At 35.1% G+C, this 11,096-nt stretch overlaps 2 protein-coding genes across 4 annotated transcripts; both read right to left on the bottom strand.

The window, feature by feature from the left end:
- Positions 1 to 248: 248 nt before the first annotated feature.
- Positions 249 to 7,180, bottom strand: LOC117413942 (protein OSCP1-like). 2 transcript variants are annotated; one of them, XM_059000329.1, is made up of 11 exons: positions 6,925 to 7,180; positions 6,377 to 6,406; positions 4,593 to 4,747; positions 3,828 to 3,995; positions 3,613 to 3,693; positions 3,156 to 3,259; positions 2,660 to 2,788; positions 2,403 to 2,472; positions 2,066 to 2,205; positions 1,855 to 1,918; positions 249 to 1,507 (listed from the first exon to the last, which is right to left on the bottom strand). In XM_059000329.1, the coding sequence occupies exons 1-11, from the start codon at positions 7,034 to 7,036 to the stop codon at positions 1,388 to 1,390; spliced, it is 1,173 nt and encodes a 390-aa protein (XP_058856312.1). In that variant the 5' UTR covers positions 7,037 to 7,180; the 3' UTR covers positions 249 to 1,387. The 2 variants fall into 2 exon arrangements, with proteins under 2 accessions (XP_058856312.1, XP_058856313.1); XM_059000330.1 differs by lacking the exon at positions 6,377 to 6,406.
- Positions 7,181 to 7,591: 411 nt separating this feature from the next.
- On the bottom strand, positions 7,592 to 11,040 carry LOC117413776 (cornifelin-like). 2 transcript variants are annotated; one of them, XM_034023091.3, is made up of 4 exons: positions 10,238 to 11,040; positions 8,969 to 9,093; positions 8,029 to 8,165; positions 7,592 to 7,729 (listed from the first exon to the last, which is right to left on the bottom strand). In XM_034023091.3, exons 2-4 carry the CDS (start codon positions 9,078 to 9,080, stop codon positions 7,628 to 7,630), a joined length of 351 nt encoding a protein of 116 aa, XP_033878982.1. In that variant the 5' UTR covers positions 9,081 to 9,093; positions 10,238 to 11,040; the 3' UTR covers positions 7,592 to 7,627. The 2 variants fall into 2 exon arrangements, with proteins under 2 accessions (XP_033878982.1, XP_058856127.1); XM_059000144.1 differs by having other exon boundaries at positions 8,969 to 11,040.
- Positions 11,041 to 11,096: the final 56 nt, after the last annotated feature.

An 11,096-nucleotide genomic window follows, 5' to 3' on the forward strand; every position in this document is an offset into this window, starting at 1 on the left:
CAGCACCGCCTAGTGGCAACCATTTGTAACTGTTACCGTTAAGCCTTCTGCCAATTATTTTTATAATTGCTGCATCGGACGTTTGAATATACAGTTGTTCAGTTGCATTTTGCCTTATTTCGCCAGTTTCTGTGTTTTCCATCTTGTTTGGAAAGGTTTTCATTTATCTAAATACATACAAATGTCATAGTTTATTATGTTTTGTTTTATTACATTACATCAAGGGTGCTTTTGTATATGGATGTATATTCACAACAAATTGAAAGCATTTTATTTTATTAAAACATAGTTTCTTACAAAAGCAAATCTACATAATCACAAACTACTATACATTTTGTAAATTCATATACCAATTTTTTTATTGTATCCATGTAGTATCAGCGGTGGTGGGATTGATGCCGTGTTAACATGTATGCCAGCGTTCAGGTGATCTTTGCTGCAGCATCACAATCAAATATACAATTATTATTGTCTTTTAGTGGGCTTGCTTCGTTCTTTCACCACTTGCAAATCACTGTATTTTAGTTTACAGCACCAGCAACATCATGAAACAAGGAGGCAAAGGGAGTTTAAAATATTGCATTTACAGCTGTACATAACTTTATACAAACTAATATCCTGAGGATATTGCATGGCAGTCTGTGGTACCATTTGTTTTGTAGACCAGTGAGGTCCAAAGGCAGGCATTAGTGTGTGTTAAGAATAAATCATTTTTTTCCACTCTAGGAACAAGTGGCTATGCTACAAAGATCATCTGTGAATAAAGTGGTAGTATAGAGGTACAATCAAAAACATCTTTATTCCCCAAAACACTGTACAGATTGTTAACGGTTATCTGCTAACTACTGTTTCAAAATACTGTAAAACATAACGTATGTGTTTAAAACTGGCACCAAATAAAGTACCAGTTATACATAAAAACTGGTTTATTTGGGTATCCTGCACAACTGGTTTGGGGTTATCCTGCACAAGTCTGTCTTTGTCTCTGCCACTGATTAAAGAATACACATTAAAACAACTGTGCTCTCTCCCCTGTTAATCTGCAGTGCCCCATATCAGATTCAATTTTAAACAAAAATAGAATCCCTTGATTTTTGTCTACATTATTCTTCAATAGTTTAACCTTTTGTTTGACAATAATAATAATAATAATAATAATAATAATAATAATAATAATAAAGTAAAAAAAAAAAACAGTATTACTTGATAACCTATCTTGTCTGTAGGGACAATTAGCTTCATACCCTTTTTACCAAATAGGCACCCAAATAGGGTGTTTTTACAGGATTCACCTATAGAACAGTATGAAAAACCTAGCAGCATGTCATTTTGCAAAGTGAAGCAATACAATGTGTACGGATGACAAGGTCTCTTGTTCACAACAACATTACAGTCCATCCATCATGGCAAGAAGATCATCTCCCTTGCTGCAGGGGCTCTGGCTGACTGTATCTTCTTCTTTAAACTCCCCCATGATTCGAGCGAGCTCTTCATTTGATTGTTGGTCCTGCCAATGAAAAAATTTATGAGCACAAGGAATCTACAGTGCCTTTGGTGCATACAGTTACTGGGAACAATTCAGACCCGCAGTTAGGGGGAAAAAACCCTGTATGAATAGGACAGTGCAGTGGGTTACATCAGACTATTTGTCTAACTGCTTATCAACTGCTTTACCATAATGTTATTTATTATGTTCTTAAAAAAATACATTCCACATTAAAGATATGAGAAAAGCTCAGTTGAAGTGTTAAAGAAATCGGAAATATATATATATTTTTTTCTTGTCCTCTAATTTTAGCAAACAGCAGAAATCTATGGGTGTGAGAAACGATGAGATTATTTATAAATGCTTACCTGTGTAGCCTGTATGTTGATGAACTGGTAAGAAAATTCTGAAGGTCTTAATATTGCAGCCTCCCTGGGAGAAAACAATTATAATTTTGCAGCTTATTAAATGCACACACGTAAACTATACTCCATCAAAACTTAAAACAAACAAACAAAAAGTAATGTTGTGTTTTTAAATACCCCACAGCTCACACTGCCCACACAGTTACAAACTTACTCTTCTTCCTCATCCGTTGAGAAAAGGTTTACCCGGAAACCTGACTCTGATCCAGTAGTCTTCTTCACTTCTAGATGCCCCATAAGTCTTGCCAACAGGTTCAATTCTTCTTTAGCAAGCGGGTTTGGGGCAGCATTCTCCTAATGTTTGGAAACAAGTTTGAAAGATTCATATGCAGCTTAAAAAACAATGCAGAATCATTATTATTATTATCATTATTATCATTATTATTATTATTATTAAATCGGGCACGAGAGTGCCGAAACAATGTTTAATTTTTGGACTAGAGGGCATCATTTATTTACATTCTGGCAAAATTAATAGAAAAAATGTTAACCTTAGCGTGTGATGCAGAACTCTTGGATGTTCCTGACATGTGAGTCTCAACAGGACGGCTGACACTGTACCTACAAGAAATAACACAGCAAAACATGTATTTCAAGAAATGTTACCAAACACTTTGCTAGACGTTGTATTATTTGGGTTGTTTTGTCATGGTTTTCTCAAATAAGAGTCGAAAGCATCCCTGCTGAACCAGTGTTCTGCCCTTTTTAATTGTTTTAAATGTTTCATAGAATAAACAGCGACACTTACATGTTTGTTCCAAGTTTTAGTACTCTGCCTCCATACAGATCAAACGATCCTTCCTGAAGAGGACTGGTGTAGTTTCCACCATTTGGGAACTCTGATTTTTTCACTTCATCACCATTGTAATTAAACATTCTATAAGGACAGGACACAAGCAAATTAGGAAGTCAAAAGCTGAAAGAAGAACATTTTAAACTATTGCATATCAAACATGGAAAAATAAATACTGTAGATGAATATAATGAATACACATTTGAAAGTGTGCAATAAGTCATAACTGTCTACATAGGCATAACTTGTACATACATATACATTGTATGGTTTAATTAATATTATTATGTTCAACAGCAAATTATTACACTTGTGTTGATCTTATTTGACCTCCAACTGTGAGAAGTCCGTCATCCAACCAGGTTGACAGTATAATCCTTTCCTAATTACAGTCCAATGCTAAACAAGGTCTCTAAAGTCACATTTAAATGGAGGCTACATTCTCAGCTACCTGATAAGTCCTGGGATCTGAGTTCCATATGGAACGGGCCCTGAGGTTGGCAACACAAAGCGACCATTGGAATTCTGTACTTTATCTTTCAGAAAAATTGACACCTGCAAAGACATGAAACATGTGAAGAATACTTTAAAAAAATTCCAACAGTAATGTTTTGACAATCAATGCTATGCAATAAATCTAAATAGATTGGTTGTGAGCTGAATTAGAAGACATTTTGAATAGAAGTACAGAGAAGAAGTATAGGATGGCTTTTGTTTGTCCTAATAACAGGTTTAATATCTTGGTAGTTGTAATACAGTATATGCAAATCCTATAAACGCAGTCTTTGTTAGGCAGTTAGCTGTGATGCTAGCTAAAAATATGAGCAGTAAAAAAAATATTCATATCTTAAAGACCAAAAGCAGAAAACAATAAAAGGCCAACAATTCAGAAATGTACATTGACTTACTCTGATGTGCATGTCCTGAAAGAAGATGAGCAGTGTCTGTCTGATGAGCTGAAACTCACCAGCGGGGAGACTGCTGTACATCTAAAGGAGATTAGGAATTACAAAATAAGTTTGAAAGGTCTGAGAATTCAGGGTTCCCAACAGCCACGGCATTGGGCAACGCAGTAAACTAAACATTTCAGTCCCAGATATAAAAATGTTGACTCATACTGTACCTCTATGAGCTGACGAAAGATCTCATCCACCTGGTTAAAAATGCTAGGCGAGTCCCGGATAAAATCTTTGATTGCATCCATGTGATTGAATGAGACTAATAAAATGTCTTTAGGCCTTGGGCATAGCAGTACCTGGTATTTAAAAGCCATTGTCATGAGATCATAGAGCTGCAGACAAATAAGAATACAAATTAAATTTCAAATTAGTAGGCTGATTCATACACAGATGCATACCCAGTACGTTATCTGTACATTAACACTCCCAAGCAATAATTGACCAAGGAATTAGATGTGCATAGTTAAGTGACAATGCAGGAGGAGAAACCAGCTACAACTCTCAAGACGTTGGGAAGCAAGGATAGCTCTGATTTGATTTAAGATTTGGGCTTGAAATCTAAAAGTCATCATTTCTGAAACTGTTCCTCAAACCCTAATAATCTGTACAGTTTTGGATATTGAATCACTTGCCAATCAAGCACCTTTGATCACTTCTCTATAAAATTTTGTCAGATCTGCTATGTTTTTTTTTTTTATCATGACTGATAAGCGACAGAGGTATGCAGCTTTTATATTAGAAGCATGGGTTGCTGTTGACATAACTAAGCTGGCCCATTAAAACAAAAATGTGTTCTGTATTTGACAGGTGTTTCTAATTTTACAAACTTCTGTACTAAAGTTATGTGTGGAAGAGGCTATAAATCATACATACAGGCATACACATTTGCGGACAAATATTCACTAGGTTTTTTGTTGTTATTTTTTTACCTTATCCATACTAGCCTGGTTTAGCCTCATAATAGAGGCATGGGCTAGTCGATCAAACACAGTCCTCAGTGCCTTCTTTGAGTAGAGCTCTTGAGGTTTGAACAGTTCTTCCATAAATGTCTTATTGAACATTGTAGTGATGATGTCGTTCATAACTAGTAAAAAAAAAAAAAAAAAAGTTTTAGATTATTGGTAAGCAGGAAACCCAGAATATATTGCTAAGTCTGTAAATATTGATTACTTGGTACAATGCTATTCCATAAGAATTATGATTGTTTACATTTATTTATTTTTATTGCAAGAGTAGATTACCATCATGGTCAGTTTTTGCTTATTTCAATAATAGCATGTTTCTTTTTTTTTAAATACAAGTTAAAAAAAAATACCCAAGGTTTGTTTATAAAACCAAAATGTTAGTTCGGTGCCAAATTCAGAAAGTCTTTTGTAATATTTGTTTTCATTATTCTTGCTTGGAGCTGTGACCTGGGAGATAGCTTATCTTGGCATAAGATATTTGACTGATGCTGATAAGTCATTGCAAGCTTGCAACTAGCAACGGAAAAGGGTAATAACGGATGGCAAACACATTTTACTGCAAAGCAATGTGATGAAAGCTTCACAAAGAAATGGTAAGCTGAGCTGATTGAAAAGCAAGGAACGTGCATGTCATCTATTAGAACTGCGTCACTGTCATGATCTTTTATGGGACAAATATTTTATATGACATTCGTTGAGTGAAGATATCGGTATAGAAACTGTGCAAGGTACAATACAGATGAAAACACTGACATGTGGGCTGTTTATAATAATAACAACAACAACAATATCTGCACTCAATCATTCACCTGGAGAGGATGCTATTTAAAAAAACTTCAGGTTGAAAAGGCTGAATGATAAGTGTGTTGACCACTTAATGATGCAGGTGAGGGGGGAGGGGGAGGGGGAGGGGCTGAGAAACTTGGCAGTTGGAGGCACCCCAAAATTACAACCAGTTAATAATTTACCGTCTACATTAGCTCATTGCACTGCACATTTACACACATATTATACTTGTCTTAAGAAAAGGGTTGCATCGTTGAGAGAACATAAAGTCATTTTACATTTTCACAGGGGGACACAACCTCTCGACGTTTTCTTCAAATCTTTTAGCAATGTTTCTTTTTTTTTTCACATAGCTGTATGTGGCCAGCTGACTTGATAGTCAATTGTCTTTCTTGGCTATACACTGTCCTAATGCAGACACATTCTGAGAGATTTCACATTGAAATAATCTATTCTGGAAAGCATCTTGCTGGGCTGATTTATATTTAGAAGCAAACTCCCAACACCTTAACTGGTAGCAAAGAGGTTCTACTAAAAAACAGAAACTCAGAGGAAGTATTAAATATACTGTTTCACCTAACATGCTGTAGTATTCTGGATAATTATGAAGTACTATATACGTTGCAAAACATAAACTCAGAAATTAGGTATCTGTATGATGCCACTGTGCTATTTTGTCCCTGTATTTTCATATTACTCATAAAATAGGTGTATGAATACATAGACAAAGCTTTTCAGACTTTAATTGGCATAAACTGGTCAAGTGGTCAGACTAAGAGCATCAAGTTGCAACCAGGAACCTCTGGAGAACAAGCAATCTGTTTTAATAGAGATTCTCAAAGCAATCTGCCATTGTTGATGCACATCTGCTGTACTTGGCTAAGCCTAGATATCAAGGAAAGGGTTATTCATTTTCCAGTAACCTATGGCATTATACATGATTTCACAAGTAATTACAATACCTCTTCTCCTGTCTCCAGCTGTCCAATCAGCTACATGGAGCATTTTCAAATAAAAGACGTATTTACAAATAAATATTAAGAAACCATCCTGTCAGATGTTTTGATGATAAAGGTATTTTTATTATTATGATTATGTTTTTACCGCCACAAAAAATGACCATAGAAGAGCAATACTACATGAGTAGTTGCAGAAGTGCTGGAAAAATCATGGTTTGTATCCAGCACATGATTATTTATGGTGTGAATGAAATGCAGTATTACTTTTTATTAAACTGAATCCTTGGTTAAACAACTTACAAAATAAGTCTGAAATAAACAATTCACACACAATAAAAAAAATGATGTTTGGTGTTATTGACATGTTCGGGCAACATATTATAATGAAGGACGTGCTTCCCTATTTTGACATGGCATTCTTAATAATTTCGTAAAACATATATGGGACACTTACGTCACAAAACAACACGGGTGAAATGGAGAGGACAGGCTTGACTGTCTGCAGATACAATGGTATTAACCTTATAACTTTTACTGTATTCACATTTTACCTTTCCTGGCTTTATCTGCCGGTATATTTTGTGCTCGTAGTCGCTGATCCAGTATATACAGCATCTCCCCGCCGAGATTAATAAAGAGCAGTGGCAACGTCCGCATCGACATGTTTATCTTAACCTATTATCAAACTGAATCTATACTTTACAGAAGAAGAGAGCAAGCTAAGTTTTTGCTTTGTAATTATTATTTTTTTTGTGGTATCTGCCAGATGAACGCGTCTGTGTGCTGCTGTTTGGTTGCCAGGTCACAGGAAAAATGAACCAATCAGCACTGGCTTTACTGACAGTCTGTCTTAAAGGGGCATAGCTAGCAAATAAAAAGGAGACAAGATTAAGAGATATAGATATAGATAGATAGATAGATAGATAGATAGATATTTCATCTCCCTCTGTCATAACAGTATATTTTATTGGGTTCTACAATTGCCTTGGTTCAAAAAACAAACATTTAAAACATATCTATGACCACATTTACATGTAAACAGGGTATTCTGAATACATCTGGCCATATTCACTGCTCAACTTAAGGGATCACCATCAAAATAACTGAACCATCTCAACAAAACAACCGAGAACTACATTACACCAGTGGAGAAAGTGTTTTTTTATTTGTTTGGCTTTTAATTTGAAAGAATAAGAAAAAAGGAACACACATGTAAAGTAAAATATCAGACATGTTTTTATTTTTTTGTATGGGTTATGAAACGTCTCCATTGCGAATACGGACTTCTCGGGCCATTCTGCAAGTCTCACAGACACCACAGAAGAACGTCATGAGTGCGTCATTACAGACCGTCCCCTGGAAGTGAAAAATTAGGAGATTGTTTTAACTTTGGCCAGGAAAAAAAGTTTAACACTGGTTACAAAAATGGAATCATGCAGTGACCCACACAATGCAGGTGGACCAGTCTGAGCATGTGGATAGCTAATAAATAAAACCGCTTACTGGTCTCAGAAAGCAAGGGCGAATTATACTGCTTTAAACAAATGATGGCTGGAAAGTCCATATTAAACAGTTGGCACAATTGCAATCTTACTGCCTATCATTCAGTTTCACCAGCATTTTTTTTTTTTTTTTTTTCATGATAAGGAACATACCTGAATGCCATAGGTCATTCTCATGTGAGTTCTTAAAGCAGTCATGCCCCCTGGCACACAGCCCAAACAGCAGTTTTCCCCATAAATGTTAGCAGTGTAGCATCCCAGTGCTATCGGGCAGCACAGACCACAAATACCTACATGTTAAACAAAATCACAGCGAAGAATGTATTGTTAAAAGCAAATAATTCCATTAACCTTAACAGTCGCAATTGTAGGTGTGCAGTTTTGAGAGAAAAAAACAAACAAAAAAAACTCTTTTTACCTAATGATACCTGGTACCATACTAGGTTAACAGTTGTCAGTTTCTGTACTTTACTTTCAGGCTATTCTTTCCTAAGTCATTTCATCTCTGCAATGATTTCAAGATCAAAGCCTATTAGTCATTAGGGGAGGCATTTGGTTCATTAATGACTGTTAATGTGCAGAGAATTTCACTCAGCAGAGACATTTGTGTAGTAATGAATTGCTGGTGAGATCAGTATACCTTTTTAAATCTAATATCCCTTTATTATTATCAAAACCTGTTACTTTACAGACAGTTAATCAGCAAAAAGTACTGCTAGGAATAATTGTTATCCTTGAAGCCATCAGTAAACAAATTATAATTTTGATGATCTCGGAACACCCGCAATCTTCCTGTTGGTGGTGTCTTCTTCAGCATACTTTTTCTTAACAGAATGGAAACTGTGCTACATGCACCATTACAGAGCTTAGTATTTTAAATGCATTCATTAGAGAACATTCAGATATAACATTTTTAAGTATCCATTTTTTTTTTTTTGCAGTCATCCTGACAGTTATATTAAATGCATGTTATCCACCTTTGCACAGAGTGATTGGCACAGAGATTTAGTGATGTTTCATCATATTAATATGCACACAAGGAGGATGGGTGGCATTTTGCCCTGGACAGAAAAACAAGTCTTCCCATACTTACAGACAAGGCAATCTTTAAAACAGGAGCAAAGTCCGGTGCTCCATTCACCAGTCTGAACATTTGTGCCATATGAGCCTGCGGCCGGCTGTTGGGTCACCACAGGGTTCGACATTTACACTTGTATGCTAGGATGGTGATTTAAAAAAATAAATGCAATAAAACATTAATCAGACAGTGTACAATGATCGTACATACAGAATTGCATGTACGGTGTAGGGTGTGTTTTTCTGACTTTTCCCTGACTTGGTGAAACTCACTGTCTTTTTCAGAAGAGTCCAAATAAACTAACAAACAATTTAGATAAGAAACAACTTTAACAAGAGTTCTGTCCTCTCCATATTAATGGATTAATTTAACACAATTTAAATCTGCGACACATTTGTTCATGCTAACTGCCAAAAGGAAGCTTCAAGGTGACAAAATCACCCACAACATGTAGCAACTCAGTAACTGTTTACTAACACATTTCCTTCCTTGCTGAGAAAGGATCTTTTTTATTTCTCTTTAATATGAAGGACTGCTATCCTTCTGCTGTCAGTGGTTTTGTCTCCTGATTTTCAGTTTCAGAACATTTTAGCTGTTAATACTAAGTGGTATCTAAGACCAAATTCACAAAATAATTAACATGGCAGAAAAAAAGAACATGCAGGACATTAAAAAGGTGAACCTCTAAAACACAGCTTTAACTCATAGCATTTTTAAAACCTTTTTTTTTTTTTTTAAAGAAATAAAGTATAATCATGAATCTTTTGTAGTGTTGTTAAAAGCTACAACTACAGCTGTTTCCAAAACTTTTGCATCACCTAGAATTTTAGGATTGAGACCATTTATTTTTAAAACTATATGAACATAATTGAGATCTTTATTTAACATCTAGTAACCAATGTTATAACCGGGAGTCATAATAGTAGTACAGTAGTTAGATTTCGAAATGTCACATTTTTAAACTTGCCAGTTTTTAGTTAAGTATATGAAAAACTACAAAGTGGAACGTAATTCGATATGTTATTCAGCAGGTTTCATTCGACTATATCAAGCAAAATTAGTTAATTCTAGAGGACGATGCAACTGGGGTCTGTATAACCAGACCTTTAAAGTACATCAATGTTGCAACAGTGAAACAATACAAGTTTTAAAACACTTAACTGTTCAAATAATTTACTTTTTGTGCTGAGAATCAGATTGTTTTCTAAAACATGTCAAATTAACATTATACTAAACAATTATTTGTAACTATTATATAAAACAGTTTAAAAGCTGCATACATACCACAACCAGCATAAAAAAAGCATTCTTCACTCTGCTAAAATGACTGAACAGGAAACAATGACACCACTACACAGGAGGCGTTGCTCCATTTACCAGAACTCTGAACAGGGTTTGAAATTTAGCATGCTAGAATGGCGATTTCATAGAATAGAAAAAATAAACACAGTAAACATTTGCAGATGGTGCACAGCGACAGTACATACATAATTGCATGTCCAATAGTGTGTAACATGTCCAGGGCAGTTTTTCCAACTTTTTCTATAATTAAACATCAGGTCCTAAAGCCTCTTGCTTTATAGGCCCAGAATGCTTAATTTAGTTTAAAACTACTCCACTGACGGAAATACCACTTACCCCTAATTACAGAAATACAATTAGAGGTTTTAATATTTTTTGTTAGAGTGGAAAATGCATACTTGCTAACATTTTGCTACTTTAACACCACAATTCCTGTGATAAGCCCACCCCTGCATGAATCACACCTTCTGAATAACTGTTTCAGCGCTACAAAACCACAGAATTAATTTCTCACATAGCCGATTAGATCTTTTTTTACAGCATGATAAACTGAGTTTTTTTTTTTTGTATTTTAACTATTTACATTTTAAATAACAAAATGAACACGCCACATTCTTTATTACCTGGACCCTGGGAGTTTTAGGTTTATGGCATTGGAGTTACTATACTTTATAATGTCTATGGCACCTCCATAACTGTGCTTTAATCCAGACCCAGGTCAAATAGTAAGTTACCCATCCAGGATTTCATTCTAAATAGTTCTAATTAAATCTTCAATTACAAGAATGGTTATCATAATGAAACTGAAATCTTGCACCAATTAAACTTCTTCCACTAGGTA

This window comes from Acipenser ruthenus, chromosome 25 (assembly GCF_902713425.1).
Source record: "Acipenser ruthenus chromosome 25, fAciRut3.2 maternal haplotype, whole genome shotgun sequence".
Lineage (NCBI taxonomy): Eukaryota > Metazoa > Chordata > Actinopteri > Acipenseriformes > Acipenseridae > Acipenser > Acipenser ruthenus.